The following is a 16588-nucleotide window of genomic DNA, read 5'->3' as shown; positions in this document are numbered from 1 at the left end:
AAGGCATATTTACATGGAAAATGAGGCAAGGTAGAATGAAAACAGACTTTACTATATTCATTCGGTTAACTGCTGATATTTAGAAATAGTAAAAATGTACCATAACAAAGAATTGGCTAAACATTTGCTTTTCTTCCCTATCTTTAGAACAATTTAGAAAATAGTCCTTTTTACCTTATGAAATCTTCTTCCTCTTCTCTCTTTGGCCTCAGCTGTTTGGGTTGAGCCATATTAATCCAATTTGGTAGAGATTTCAAGAGTCTGCTGATATCATCATCTTTTGCCCAAGATGCACTGATGACAAGTTTTTCTTCTGACTGGACAATGCCCCTAAACAGTCAACAGAAAAAAGACACATCAGCACAACGTGTAGGCTCATTAGTTAGCTTTGTTCAACTTTTTTTTACAGAAAAAATATACCACATTTATTTCTCTTATTAACATAAATTATTATCTGGGTTGGAATCAGTGACATCCATTATATAGGTCACAGTGCTGGGAAATATAATTCCTAGATCTCGTTCTTAGTGTCTTAATTGTAGAGTAATTGTGAAAGCTGATAATACTAATTAGTACCCTTTATCATAGTTAATCCTTAGGATAAATAAGGAGGCATGGAAGTTTTGGGGGTGAATCTTTAAAGAAAGATGTTGAATAAATAAAAAGCAGGGTAACTATATACAAGAATGCTACTAAATGACAGCGTAAATGGTACCTGAAAGGTGACAGGCATGCTACAAAAGGTTGTTTCCTGACTTGTTGGTTCAAACTACCAATTACTTTTATGTGCAGGTATTTTGTGAACAATGGACACCTCTATTCAAAGCTAATCTAACATGATAAAGAAACCTTTGGCCCTAGATGTCAGACAGAAAAAAACTCTGATTACTGCCATCTCCAGAGGGCTTTGACAAGTGACCTAAAGTTGACAGGTTTCAAAGTCCTTTGATAGGGCCCATGGGTTAGCTATTATGACTGCTCTTACCAGAATGTACATTAAACATTAAATTTCAACTTAATAAAAAAAAATCTTGTCTTTCTATTCAATATTTCTGTTGCTATAACTAATTTCAATGGTCTAAAAGTCCTCATCAGCAACATTTAGTTAAGAAGCAAGTTCTAATTAGCTGGCTACCTCTCTCAAGTTGACTAAGAATACTAGAGATTCTCCTTCCATCAGTCAGGAATTTATTTTGGTATAAGGGTTATAACGTGGGCATTATGCACAGAAGTTTTTTTCTCTTCTAAAGATACAATGTGTGTGTGTGTGTGTGTGTGTGTGTGTATTATAAAACTTCCCTGACCCAACTGGCAATTTAATATTTGTAGACAAAATAAGTTGAAGCCTACAAAACTTGACTCAGGACAGCCTGACCCACGGTAACACGGTTCCAGGTTGTAGAAAGCATAGTGGCCTGGTTCCCTGAAAATAAGCTAGAATAAATAATAGAACTGTGATTTCTAGAATTCTTCTAACTCATTAAAAGGAAAATTTTACTAACAGTAACTGAAGTCAGCTATTCCAAATGAAGACAACAGAACCTTCTTCCCTCCAGTCTCTTGAATTACTTTTTCCCTGGCATCTTCTATTCCCTCTTCTCATTATTTTCTTGCATCTTTTCTACAATACTTATGGATTAATTCTACATTCTAGCTTTTATACTCATACTTGGGGTACTGGGTATAATCTTATAGAACAATTGATACCACCTCAGACGATATTCCATCCCACATACACCTTCAATGCTCTTCGGCATTCTTTTCTACCTATCTCTCAATGGCTACTTTTTTAAAAACAGAAGTGGTAGGTTTACAAAAAAGCATGCGGAAAATACAGAGTTCCCATAAACTACCACCACACACACAATTTTCCCTATTATTGACACTTTGCATGAGTGTGGCATCTTGTTGCAATTGATGAAACAATATTATAATTATACTATTAACTACATTCCATAGTTTATGTTAGGGTTCACTGTTTGTGTTGTACAGTCTTATGTTTTTTTAAAAATTTTCATTCTATTAACACATATACAACCTAAAATTTACCCCTTTAACTACATTCAAATACATAATTCAGTGGTGGTACTTACAGTCACAGTGTTATGCTCAATGGCTATTTTTAAAAATCTTTATCCTTTTCTTAATTCCTTCTTGCTTATCCCCCACTTCCCTCCTCCTATCTAGCAGATAAAGGAGAGGATATAAATATGCACTTTCAAACACTTCCAGCCAAATCTTCCTAAAGAAATATGTTCAAATCTGTGCCCATCTTCAATTTCCAGTAATCCCTCCATCTAGACTCTCAGGATCCTTTCTCCCATAATTATCTCCTTTTATCTCCTGTATTTTTAGTAACTCCCCCTAAACCATCTTCCTTAACCTTCTAAATGATTTTTTCAGCAAATGAATGAATGAATGAAACTGTTGATTGAGCATTCCTCTCTAATATAGCTCCTCTCTCTTTCAAAGGCACTGTCATCAAATGAGTGGACCATATTCATTGAATTCACTTTCTCATCTCTCATCGACTCATTCATGAAATCTCTCTCCTGTCTACATTATGATATGACCTATGAATATTGTGTTTTGAAAATGTTTCAACAATTATAATTATTTCTAGACTCTCCATTTGTCTCTTTTACAAATCCACTGGCTTTCCCACTCCAAAATGGCCTGCCCGCTTTATGGATTCTATTCTTTCATCTCTTTGAATGTTTTAAAAACAGTTCTTTTAAATTCCCTTTTATATGGCTCTAAATCTTGTAATTCTTTGGACGGACATCCTGTTTGTTACATCTGCTTTTCTCATGAGAGTGGGTTTTTTTCATCTGGTCTGCTATTTTGGTCTGCACTTTCTACTGCAGTGGGTGTTGTCCTCTTCAGGAATCCCAGATTTTTTTTTTTTTTTTTTTTTTTAAGATATCACTACTGAATGGTTTGCATTTGCCTCTTCTGGGTCCTATAGGTTTCTCTGGTTTCAAAAAGTTTTTAATTTTATTTTTCTTTCTCGATATAAAACTTTCTCTCCTATGTAGGCAGTATAAATTGAGGTCTTGCACATATCACGGGTTTGGGTTCTGCTTTCTTGTAGGGGCTGCTACTTCTACTTTAGGTTAGGTGGCGCATTCCCATTGCCAGAGGATTCCTCATTCCCATTCATGGATGGAATAGACTCCTGCATAACTTTTGATTTTGTTTAGCCTGCAGAAATAAAGGTCTCTGTCTAAAAGGTGTTAAAATTTGAGTCCTGATAACTTTGTGAGCCACTCAACTTTAACAATTTTTTGTAGCAGTGGCCTCTAGAACCACAATTCCACTGAAACTGTACCACCAATATATTGGTACGTTCTAGTTTTCACATTCCTTTATTATTCTAAAGTATCCAGCATTTGACTCAGATCAAATGTTGACTACACCCTTCTTGAAATATTACTACTTTTGTTTCCACAACACCGTTTTCTTAGGTTTTACTCCTGCCATCCTAATTTCTTTCTTAGCCAAAATGGATTGTTCTTTTCTTCTGTCCAAATTTTAAATTATGCTGTTCTGCAGGATTTTATGTTTCTCACTTGGGTAATCTCATCTTTTTGCCAGACATGACCTACCTATGGTATAATGACTCCCAAATTAACATATCCAGGGCAGGCTTCTCATCTAAGTTTCAGACTTGCATATCCAAGGGATTACTGGAGAACTCTATTTGAAAGACTTGCCAGCATTTCAAATTAAAATGTGCCAAAAGGAATTCATTGATTACCTACCGCTCTGCCCCACTAAATGCACAGTATTTCCTAATCTGGTCAATAGCCCCACCATCCATTCAATTATTCAAGTCAGAATCTCAGAATGATCCCAATCACCCCACAGCCTCCTGCTGACTCTGCCTCCTTAGTGTTTCATAAATCTGTCATTTCCTTTCCAGGTTTACTGCCATTACCTGCCTTTAGGCCCTCATCATTTCTCTCTTGGACTGTGTAGGAACCTTGTACCCTGACTTCTTACCTGGAGCATCAGTCCAATTCACCAAACAGGTCAGAAGAGTCATTTTTCTAAACCAAAATACAATTGTTATTTCCCTTCATAGAACAATTCACTGTCTACTAATTCCATACAAGACTAAGTTCAAACTTCTTAGCATGGCATGAACATTTTCAGCTTCATCTCCTGCCACTGCTTTCATCCTCTGTCTCTAATCACTACTCCCAGTTATACCCTGCCTATGTTGGCTGAACACCCTATCCATAATTAGTATCTTAAAGGTCTTTTTTTAATGGAATGGGTTTTTTCCTGCTTCTGAGTGTTAACTCTGTCTAGAAAATATTTCCCTCATCCTCCTTTTCTTGCCTAGGAAATCCCTACTTATCAAGCATTACCTTACTCCTACCTTGGTACAGAATGAATCTTCTTTTTTGTGTCTCATCATCCTTATACGGGGCTTTCAACCTTGGTGGCACATTGGAATCAGCAGAGCTTTATAAAACATTAGCCGCCAGGTCATACCCAAGACCAATTATCAGAATCTCTGGAGGTGGGACTGAGGCATAAGTAGTTTTTAAAGTTTCCAGCTGATTCTAAAGTGCAGTCAAAGGTCAAAACTACTGCTGCAGACATACCTATACTCTCACTTGTCCTACCACAACCACACTTCTTTACAAGTTGGGATCGCGTATTGCATGATGAGTTCGATGACGGCAGAATTTATTTCTTATTAGTTTTTATGTCCCTAGTGCCTAACAAAGTAGCTGAATTGGAAGGTATGAAAGAACTGAACTGGGATTAAGAATAAACCCTCTTCAGTTTTAGGAGTGTATATAACTAATTAGACTAAAATCATTTTAGTGGTTTCTCTATTTTCCTTTTCTTCACAAAATGAGTTAAGATAAGCTGTCAAGTTATTTGGAATTTAACCAATCCAAGCACTTCATCATGCCTCTCTGAATTCAATACAAATTAGAATAATAAATACAGGTATGCTCCCCCTCTGAAAACAACCCAAATAAAAAGTGCTGACTCACAAATAATTAACTAAGGAGTGATTATTGACACGCTTTTCTCTTCTGCTCCACAGAAGAGAAAACAGACACAGAAGAGTCTCTTTCCTAAGAGACTTTTATTGGAAAGTTCCCTTGCAAAGTCTCACTTGCTTTATGATGAATTTGTTGACTATGTCTGCCTCTCTCAATAATCTCTCCCATTGGAAAGCAAATAAGAATTTTTTTAAATACTTATTATCTGTAACTTCACAATTAGCACTGTCGTATAAATGAGTAAACTAGGCCCACAGGCCAAATCTGCCCCATCACTATGTCCTGTAAGCTAACAATGGTGTTGACATTTTAAGTTGTTTAAAAGCTCAGAAGAAGAATAATGTTTTGTGACATGTGAAAATGATATAAAATTGAAATTTCAGTATCCATATCTAGAAAGAGCTTTGGTCGGTGGTTCAATTCCTCTTAGATTCACGCTATAGGTTAAATTCTGTTCCAAAGAGTAAGAAATCCAACCACAGCTCAACTTTCTAGCCACTAAATCTCTGAGTCCATTCATGTTGGCCCATATCTTCCAGGGAAGTTCAGGAAACAGTTTGAGTCTGTAGATTAAGATGGTATTGTATAATTTTGGGAGGCCAGAATTTGTCATTTTAATAACAGATGAAATGAAAAAAAAATTAGCTCAGTTAGTGGAATGCACATTGTGGAAAACTACATTGAAGGTGCCAACATTATTCACTTACTATTTTTTTTTAAGACTGGCTTAATTCAATAATTTAATATTATATTACTGTCTTCACTCAAATTCACAGCTCCTGCCTAATCAAAGGGCTGCAATCCAAATTAAGGACACCACTGTACTCATTATTCTAATTTGTACTGAATATACTATTCTCAACTATAAATATATTAATTCATATTGGAATGAACATCAATCCCAATAGTGATTCAAAAAATATTCCAATTTGAAATACCGGCATTAAAAACGACATACAATTACACTAAAGTGAATTTTGTATTTAAATGGCAAAGTTTTCATGCTGACCAACTGCATTTATTACTTGATGCTTTTGTGATAAACCAGGTCATGTGGGTTACAAAATTCTAGGACATATCCAAATAGCCTCAAAAAAGGAGAAATCTCCAACAATTATTCCATAAGAGTAGGGTTAATCATCACTACCAAAGCCATAATCTACTAATTAATTCACAGCTCGATGGGCCAGACAGAGCCATCTGTGTAATTATTTGTACCTGTTCCCAGGAGGAGGAGGAGGAAAATAGGTGTAACTCTTGGAACAGGTGATAGACTTGGATGAAAAGGGTCTACCCTCTAAACACAGCTCAGTGAGTTTCATTCAGAAAACATCTGTGGATGCTGACTGGCTCTGATGTGCATCACTTCTTCTTTGGAACAGTTGGGAAGTGGAAGTGTGTGCATGGGGCATGGTCCCTGGACACAGCTGGGGTACTGAGTCTTTCATTAGGCAAACAACAAGGGGCAGGTGGGGCTAATTGGATTCAACTGTTTGGTGACAGCTAGGGCATGATGTTTATTTTCCCAGACTGAATCTTTTAGACACTTCAGAAACTAGGAGCCAAGCTAGACAAACGAACCCTAGACAAGGTTGGTCCAAATTAAGCTGCTTTAGTTGAATTTAGACTGGAATGACTGTCTCTGTAGCAGGCCGAACTGCAGTGCAAAGCCCAGCAACACAAGTGAGAATGACAATCAGGGATGGGAAAATAAGAGTACTGTGCTACTGTTTAAAACAAAACAAAACACACAAGAGATAAAAAGTCTCAAGATAAAATGGAGCAGAATAAAAAATACCTTATGGAGAAGAGCAGATAAGAAATATCAGGTCATCTTTTATGTCACACTCAATATTGGTCAGAGCACTTTGCAATGGTGTGTATGTCTATCTAGGAATCATAATTTAAATAAACAACTGATAACTTGGGAAATGGTTCACAGGAAACATGGAAACCCTGGATAACAATGGTCCTTAATCCTGGCTGCATATTAAAAATACCTGGGAAGCATTTACAAATATCAATTTCACAGTCTGAATAGGGCTTACTATGGGTACTTTTTTAAAATAAAATTTTATTGAAGTATATCATTCATACATGAACATATATAAACAATAAGTATATAGTAAAAGTTGTGAATTTACAAAACAAACATGCATATCCTCATACAAGGCTCCCATACATCTCCCCCCAACCTCGCATTATTGAGAAACATTTGTTAAAAACTATGAAAGAGCGTCACCAAAATATTTCTACTAACTATAGAACATATGTTATATTTAGTGTATTTCCCCCCAACTCACCTGATTATTAACACCCTGTATTAGTATTATATATTTGTTATTGTTCATTAGAGAATGTTCTTATATTTGTCCTATTAACCACAATCCATCTTCCAATACTGGATTCCCTGTGTTATACAGTACCATGCTTTGTACAGTCCATTCAAAGGGTATACTCAGTGGCTCTCATTTTTATCACAAAGTGACACTGTCATCTCCTTAGTCATAGTCAATTTTAGAACATTTTTATTACTTCAAAAGGAAAAATCTCATACTCTCTTATACCCCCCATTGCTATTTCTTAGAACTGAAATAGTATCTTCTTGCCATTGCTGCAAAATATTACAGTATTATTGTTAACTATCATCCATTAGTTATATTAGTTGTAATTTTCACTATGGCATTTTAAAACATATTTTATTAGAGAGGTTGTGAACTTACAAATAATCATGCACACGTGTGGAATTCCCATACACCTACCACCAATACACTACATTGTTGTGGATATTTGTAACAGATTATGAGATAATATCATCAGATTCTTACCACTAACTATGCTCTATAGCGTACATTTGGTATATTTTTTCCATAGCCCCTTATTATTAACACAGTACATCTTTGGCATTGATGTAAGAATATTACAGTATTGGTATTAACTACAATCCATAGGTTACATTAATTGTATTTTTCCCATGCTTCTCCACATTCTTACCACTTGCAATAGTGATGTACGTTTGTTCTAGTTCATAAAAGGACATTCTTCTATTTGTACTATTAACCACAATTCTCATCCACCTCTGGACTCACTGTGTTATTCAGTCCCTAGATTATTCTCTAGTTTTCTTTCAGCTGACATTCACGTCCTTAGACTACCCTTTTCAGCCCCAATCCCTCACCATGGGTACTTTTTAATCTCCTACATGGTTGTAATGTTCAGCCAGAAATGACCTAAATGATCCAACCCCTAAACATTTCCAACCTCACTCAGTATTCAATCTCTTTGCTCACTACGCTCCAGTTAAACTAACCATAATTTAGGGTCTCAAAATCTTTAAGCTATTTCTCATCTTCATACCAGCTCCTTCTTCTGCCTAGAATGTTCTGACCCATTATCTCCACATGGCTCCTTCTCATCCTTCAGAATTTAGCTCAAACATCACATCCTCAGTGAGGCTTTCCTTGAAGATGTCCCCTCCCGAATCTTCTTCTTTATTTTTTCAATCACATCACTTTTATTACTGAGAAATTTGGTTTGTTAATTTTTTACTTGATTATTATCTCTCCCCCTCCATTAGAGTATAAGATCCACAGAGGAAGTGACCTTGTCTAACCAATTCACTCTTGACCCTTAGCCCTGGAAAAATGCTGTTCTTTAGAAGTGAAGTGACTGGATGAATGATACTAATGAAGCAGAAAACATCAGGAAAATAATAGCTGGCATAAATGCATTTTTCTTTTGCTATTTGAAGAGCATTAACACTATTACCAATGAATGAATTTAAAAATAAATAATAACAAACCACCAACAGCAGCAACAATAAATAAAAGTTTCGGTTGACACTTTCATAGCATTTACCATGAACTAGACATTCTTCCAGCCCTTTGTTTATATTAATTCTTAATCCTCACAACAATCCTGTGTGGTAAGTACTATTATATTCCCCATTTTATAGATGAAATACCAAGGCAGGGAGGTTAAGGACCTTGCCCGTGGTCACAGGGCTGGTAGCCTAGAGCCTGAATGGAACCCAGGATTTTTTTTTAGGAACCTGTTCTCCTACTCCTACCTATTCCATTGTCTCTAAACTATTTGTGTTATGGATTGAATCAAGTTCCCCACAAGACATGTTCAAGTCTTAATCCCTGCTCCTGTGGATGTGAACTCATTTGTAAATGGGATTGGGCCTTAATCCAATAAGACTGGAGTCTTATAAACAGAGGAGATTTGAACACAGTCAGCAGTAGGAGACAGAAGGAGACAGATGGCCATGTGACAGAGGCAGATTCAGTTATGGATTACCAGCAAGCCACCACCAGGATGTACAGATTTGGGGAAAGCATGGACTGCAAAAACCTTAACTTTGGACTTCTAGCCTCCAAAACTGAAAAAATCAGTTCCTGGTATGTAAGCCAACCAGCCTGCGGTATTTGTTACAGCAGCTCTGGCATTTTGAAACATTTTTTTTTCAGTTTCCTATTTCCTCTATTTCCACTGCCTCTTTTCTGGACTTCAGAGTCAGATTGACTTAGCTTCTAATGCACTCACTAACATTTCCACACTCTGTGACCTCAGCCCCATTATTAACCTTTCTGAACCTCTGTTTTCTCTTCTGTAAAGTAGGGAGAATATAATCTAATGGAATTGTTCTGAGCGACTAGATAAGTTAATGACTATAAAGTCCTTTGCACAGTGACTATGTACTTTATTGAGTGTTTTATTTCCATTCTAGTCCAAGTACTTATTACTTTATGACCAAGGTTACTGCAATAGACTTCCATGTGAGCAGGGCTGACTGAGTTAGGTGGGAGAAACTAAAACTGGCTGGTTGCTACAGTATGCATAGGAGGGAAGTGGATTTGGCTCAACTGATAGAGCGACCGCCTACCACATGGGAGGTCCAGGGTTCAAATCTGGGGCCTCCTGACCCATGTGGTGAGCTGGCCCATGCACAGTGTTGATGTGTGCAAGGAGTGCCATGCCACTCAAAGGTGTCCCCTGCATAGGGGAGCCCCATGCGCAAGGAGTGCACCCCATATGGAAAGCCACCCCATGCAAAAAAAGTGCAGCCTGCCCAGGAGTGGCGCTGCACACTCAGAGAGCTGACACAGCAAGATGACACAACAACAATAACAACAACAAGAACAAAAAAAAAGAAACCCAGATTCCTGGTGCCGCCAACAAGAATACAAGCAGACACAGAATACACAGTGAATGGGCAAACAACTGGGGGGAGGGAGGTAGGAGGGGGAGAGAAAAGAAAATCTTAAAAAAAAAAAAAAAGAACCTGTTCTTAATCTAAAACGAAACAAAACAAAACAAAACAAAAGAATTCATAGGAAACCTGGACCCCAGGCTGCTGTGGACCGAGGACAACTCGTGCCAGAAGTGAGCGTGCAGTTGATACTGGGAAGGAGTAGTCCTGCGCATTCTCACACAGCCCAGAAGGAAGGGCGAGGCAGGGTCTCAGTGGCTGAGCTGTCTCTTCAGGTGTGGTCACAAGGAGGCAGTATCCTTTCAGTAGCACAGTGGCCAGGCTGAGGATGCTGTGAGCCTGTACTACATGTGCAGGGCCCCACACTGCGGCCACCACCGGAACAAGTGATATTCCCCACCACACTCCCCATGTAACAAAAGTCTGGTTCTGTGGGGAGGGGAGAATATATATACACATATATACATATATACATATATACATATATATATATATATGGGCATCAACTATCCAGCTGATGTGAGCTGGAAAAGTAGAGTGAAGTCATTCATCTACTCAATAAACATGGGTGAAAAGCATGAAGGGCATAGAGACAATACGCTAGACACTGGAGACAATTATATGGAAAAAGACATGGTAGCTTCCTCCTAAAAGCTCAGAGTTTCCATCAGGATTTCTAACCAATAATACACATGAGAAACACTTTAAGACATTTTTTTTTTTGTGCACCTGGGCCAGGGATTGAACCCCATACCTCCTATGTGGGAAGCCAGCACTCAACCATTGAGCTACACTAGCTCCCCCAAGTTGGTTTTTTCGTTTCTTTGCTTATTTGTTTGGTTTTTGTTTTTAGGAGGTATCAGGAAGTGAACCCAGGATCTCTATATGGGATGCAGGTGCTCAACCACTTGAGCGATATCTGCTCCCTCCCCTTTGGGACATTTTAAAACTATACTTGCTTATGCCCAAACTTCAGTGGGCCTAGTGTGGGAAATCCAGTGGGTGTTGTGTAATACTCCCGAAATAACTCTTAATGGGAGCCCACAGTTGAAAAACAACATTCTAGAGTGTGAAAGACATGTCAATAAAGAAATGATCAAATAACACATAATAAATATTTTAAAATTATAATACAGTGGGATAAACATCATAACAAGGTTATGCATAATAAATTATAGGAGCAGAGAATAAAAACTCTCACTTGCTAAATCCTTCTGTTTCTATGAAGCAGATAGTGTACATATTTTATAAATGGTTTTTATAAATGTTATTTTTAGTATCTATTCAATATTTAATAAAAATGAATATATAGCTAAGTAGACCCTAGGTAAGTCAAGCAGTTGGTGGAGAAAAGTTCCAAAAGATAGGTCAGAAGACAAGCCTGCATGAAACTTGCAGAAGCATTTCCCTTGGCTCTTCTGAGGTTCGAGTAAGGTAGGTTGGCAAAGGCTACAAGGCCAGCTCAACTAGGCATTCATTGCTGCAGGATATTGGCCTCTGGCCACACAGGAAACCTGAAGGACAGTATGAGCTGTAACAACCTTCTGGTGTCTAGTCTCTGCCATTTAGTACAATGGGGCCAGTGAGACCTTCTTAAAATACCACTTACATCATGTCATCTCCATTTATTATAAGACTACTTTATAAGGTACCCTTTTATCTTATAAGGAACATTTTCAAAACTCCCCTTTCCTGCCCATTCTTACCAACCAAAATTGTCTGCTCTAGTCATTTAGAGTCTTCAACCTTTCCTTCCATGCATCATGCCCATCCAGGCTTCCCTATCATTTGCTCATTCTGTTTTGTCTGTCAGGAATTCCCTCATTTAATAAACGTATCAAGGGTCAATAAGGTGCCCAGAACTATGGCAGACTTAGTTTAAGCCATGAGCAGTTTATCCCCATCACAATGCTTCTTCATGTTCCAGCATGAGTTTTAGCTCCTCTATGAAGAAGTGGGAAAGAAGGACTCTGAGGCTAGTTATACATCTCCTAGAAAACAATATGCTTTTGAGCTCCAATGACTAGAAGATGCTTTATTTGGATCTTTGTTCTCTACCATGCCCAACACAATGCAGAGAGGAAAAAAAAATTGTTTAATGAACTGATGTTAAATTAGAACAGACAGAATCTTCAAAAACCTGTGATTTTGAACCTTTAAATTACAATTTTGGAACACATAAGCTGCTGTTTGTATCTTGGGACAAAGAAGACATCCAAGGGGAAAGAAGCACTAAGCTCAGAAGCAGTCTACTGATGGGCCAAACGCTTGACTGCTAAAGCAGTGTAGTATAGAATTAATAGCTGAGTTTTTCCTTAAGCCCCAAAGTGTGTGACTAATTAAGGAAAAGTCTTCCAGTCCTTATATTTCCCTTTTAGGAAACTTCTCTTTATCCAAAGCATGAGACATGACAATGACAGCATTATATACTCCTTCTTTCCAGAGTGGAGGCGCTAGCAGAGAGATAAGATGTTCTTGACCTTTGAGATCACTTAACTCTCAGTGGATGCTAGTGTTCTCAAGGCAAAACTTGGAAAAGAAGCCGACTCTCAGCAGAGGGCATTGCAAACTTATGGATTTAATCATTTCTGTAAAGGAAATCTGCCGAAAATCATGTGGGAGAATCAGATTGCAATTTCCCTGCTCCCTTCCTTCTCCCCCAATCTTATATCATTTTGGGTGATTTGAATTGTATATGGCTTTCTATTTAAGTCAGTCATTTTCTGGCAGCAAAACTAGAACATTTCCTGTTTTTCCTCTCACTGTAATCAGGAATTGGCTGTCCAAATTAGGACTGCCCTAATTAGTCCTTAGCAGGTGCCAATGGAAAGGAGGGGAAGGGGGAGAATAAACAGGAAGAGAGGAAGTAAGGACACTCTTATACAGACATACAATAAGAAAACACTTTCTCCCTTGCCTGAAAAACTTGATTAAATAACAGGTGGCAAATACCGTGGGTTATGTGTGTTTGTGTGTGTGTGTATGTGTGAGTGTGTGTTGTATAACATTCGCAAAAATGATTTTCTGTTTATTCCTCTTTAAAATGTCACAAAATTACTTTTCCCAACCCTGAGATAAATTCAATGTAGGCATGAATTTCAGCAACTGTGGTAGAGCACTCCAAGATGTTCCTCTGTATCTAGAATGATCTGCTAGTGGGCACCCAGTAAGTGGACACCATTTCCAGGGCATCTGGCCAGGAAGAATACCGAAGCAGCATGGTCTTTCAGGAGAAAGAATCAAGAAACTCCAGATGACAACAATATGAGAAAAACCAAAAGCAATGGGTATGTTCCAAGAAAAGGAAGTATAAGGGAGCTTTGCTGTTTTGACAAAAGGTGAAATAGAAATGACAGAGGAATAACTCAGTTTCTATAGGAATGAGAGAATATGGTGAACAAAACTCTCCATGCTGCTGCTGCCTAAAGCCTGTCGCTCCACTTGTGCATAAGATCCATTCCTATTCACTAAGCCACAGCCATAATTTCTACATTTCTCCCCTTTCTCTCCACATCAACAAGTTTTCTTATTTCCCAAATCATTTCCTTCAATTACTACATGTACTTATCTCTCCCATTTAAAATAATAAATAAAAAGAGCAAAATCATTCCTCATATGACCTCACTTCTCTAGCTATTGCTCCATTTCTGTTGTCTATTGCAGCAAAAAAGACTGAAAAAAATTTGCTTATATTTACAATGTCTTTAAGTTTCTTTATTAAACTCCTACAAGTTCGTGCTTCACAAAAACAGCTCTTGTGAAATTGTGTTAAGGTCACCATTGACCACTACATTGTTAAATTTATCACCGGGTGAATTCCCAGTTCTAATGCTGACTTAACCACATATTGCAAACTTCTTGAAGTCCACAGTCTTTTTCTCTGCAATATCTATATTCTCTCCCATGGAGATTTCATCTAAACCCATGGGTTTAAATATCATTTATATATATCAGTAAATATCAATGGCTGCCAAATACATCTCCAGTGTAGACCTCTCTCCTGGACTTTTTTTTTTTTAAAGATTTATTTTATTTATTTCTCTCCCCTTCCCCCCTGTTGTCTGCTCTCTGTGTCCATTCACTGTGTGTTCTTCTGCGTCCGCTTGCATTATCAGGTGACACTGGGAATCTGTCTCTTTATTGTTGTGTCATCTTGCTGTGTCAGCTCTCCACGTGTGCAGCGCCACTCCTGGGTGGGCTGTGCTTTTTTCATGTAGGGCAGCTTTCCTTGCTGGGTGCACACCTTGTGCGTGGGGCACCCCTATGCGGGGGACACCCATGAGTGGCATGGCACAACTTGTGCATGGCAGCACTGCGTGTGGGCCAGCTCACCACATGGGTCAGGAAGCCCTGGGTATAGAACCCTGGACCCTCCATATGGTAGGTGGACGCGCTATCAGTTGAGGCACATCCGCTTTTCCTCTCCTCGACTTTTGATACATCTATCCAACTGCCTCCTCCAAATTCCATCCGGATGTATAACAGACACTCCAAATTTAAATTCTTATCTACTTGCCCTCAAATCTGCAGTCTCCTCCATCTTGATAGCTGGCAACTCCATCTTTCCATTACTCAAAAAAGAAGTCCTGAGAAATCTTTGACTCCTCTCTTTCCCTTACATCCTACATCCAATATGTCAGGGAATCCTGTTGCTGTCCCTGCAAAATATATTCAGAATTAGATCACTTCTCACTATCTCTGCTGCTACCAGCCAGTGTAAGTTGTCTTCATTTCTTGCCTTGACTACCACAATAGACCCTCATTGTGGCTATGTCCTACAACCTATTCTCAATACTTAGACATTTTAAAATGTAAGTAAGATCATGCCACTCCTAGGCACTATCCCTGCAATGGCCCCCTATTTTAACACGGGGTAGAACTCAACATCCTTACTGTGGCCTACAAGGTCCCAGCGGCCTGGTTCTCTTTTGCCTGTTGGGAATCCTTCTAATACTCTGCTTGCTCACTTTACTGCAGTCACACTGGCCTCCCTGCTCTTCCTTGAAAAATGTCATGCATTAAAGGCCCTGCCTTAAGGTCTTTGCCCTCTACCTGGACACTCTTTTCCCAGATATCTTTCTCCTTCCACTTATGCAAGCCTTTTCTCAAGCCTCAACATGATAGAGCCCACCTGGAACACCACATCTAAAACTGCAAACTCCTCCTCCCATACTACTGATTCTACTTACTCTACTCCATTTCTGTTCTCCACAGTATTTATTACCTTCTTACAGTTTATATATTTATTTATTATATTATATTATTTGGGGGCACTTACTGTCAAAAATGGCTCTAAATGATTGACATAATTTACTCATTTAATTTTCAAAACAACACTATGAAGAAGGGACAATTATCCCTTTTCTGCCGATGAGGAAAACAGGCATATAACTAGTAGGTAGAACAGCTGGTAATTCAAGATTAGTCTCCAGGGCCTGCTCTTGAGCTAAAGCCTCGGTTCACAGTTAGAAAAACACATGAACTCCTGAAGTACTGAGTAATACTTAGGTGTAAGTGCAAATTAAAGTTAAAAAAAAAATCACTACAAATACAGCATTGCTAAGGTAAGTTTGTCTTCTTACATTTCCTTATTCCCCACGGCCAACCACTGACCATGTCCTACAAATTTTACCTCTTTGATGCCTCTCAAATATTATGTTCTTCTCCTCCCCTAAAACAGACACTGTCTTTCTCCTCTCAACTGCCACAATCTGGCTTTTCTAATGCATCTTACAGAAAGGTTAGCTGAACCTTCCCATTGCTTAGCATTGTACCTGGCACTCCTGCTTACACACCTCCAGTGGCTCCCCACTACCAAATTACAGAAGGCTAAGTTCCTTACACTTCCTAACTCATTCTATGAGGCCAGCTTATGCCAATATCAAAGCCAGATAGAGATATCACAAGAAAATTAGCGACCAATTTTTACATCTTATGAATAAAGATGTATCTATCATTGCGATGTCATTCAGGCAAATTCCAAGTCCCAAGTGATTGAGTCACTTCTCTATCATCATACACTTACACAGTGTCACAGTATCCTGCATCAAAATACATATCCAGAAATGGATGTGGCTCAGGTAACTGGGCTCCCACCTACCATATGGGAGGTCCAAGGATTCAGTTCCCAGTGCCTCCTAAAGAAGACAGTGAGGGAAGCAGACTTGGCCCAATGAATAGGGCATCCGCCTACCACATGGGAGGTCTGTGGTTGAAACCCTGGGCCTCCCTGACCTGTGTGGAGCTGGCCCATGTGCAGTGCTGATGTGCGCAAAGAGTGCCGCCCCACACAGGGGTGTCCCTCGCGTAGGGGAGTCCCATGTGCAAGGAGTGCGCCCCACAA

At 38.7% G+C, this 16588-nt stretch overlaps 1 protein-coding gene across 1 annotated transcript in view; it reads right to left on the bottom strand.

Moving 5' to 3' along the window:
• The window catches only part of EXOC4 (exocyst complex component 4), a 909491-nt gene that overhangs the window by 142408 nt on the left and 750495 nt on the right, over positions 1-16588 (bottom strand). Inside the window, exon 13 of the mRNA XM_058297373.2 lies at positions 175-330. Within this exon, the coding sequence (XP_058153356.1) occupies positions 175-330 (156 nt within the window). The remainder of the gene's footprint in view (positions 1-174; positions 331-16588) is intronic.

The sequence above is a fragment of the Dasypus novemcinctus genome, chromosome 5 (assembly GCF_030445035.2).
Source record: "Dasypus novemcinctus isolate mDasNov1 chromosome 5, mDasNov1.1.hap2, whole genome shotgun sequence".
Taxonomy (NCBI): domain Eukaryota; kingdom Metazoa; phylum Chordata; class Mammalia; order Cingulata; family Dasypodidae; genus Dasypus; species Dasypus novemcinctus.
Note: the sequence above shows the minus strand (reverse complement) of the source record. Positions and strands in the feature narration are given on the sequence as shown.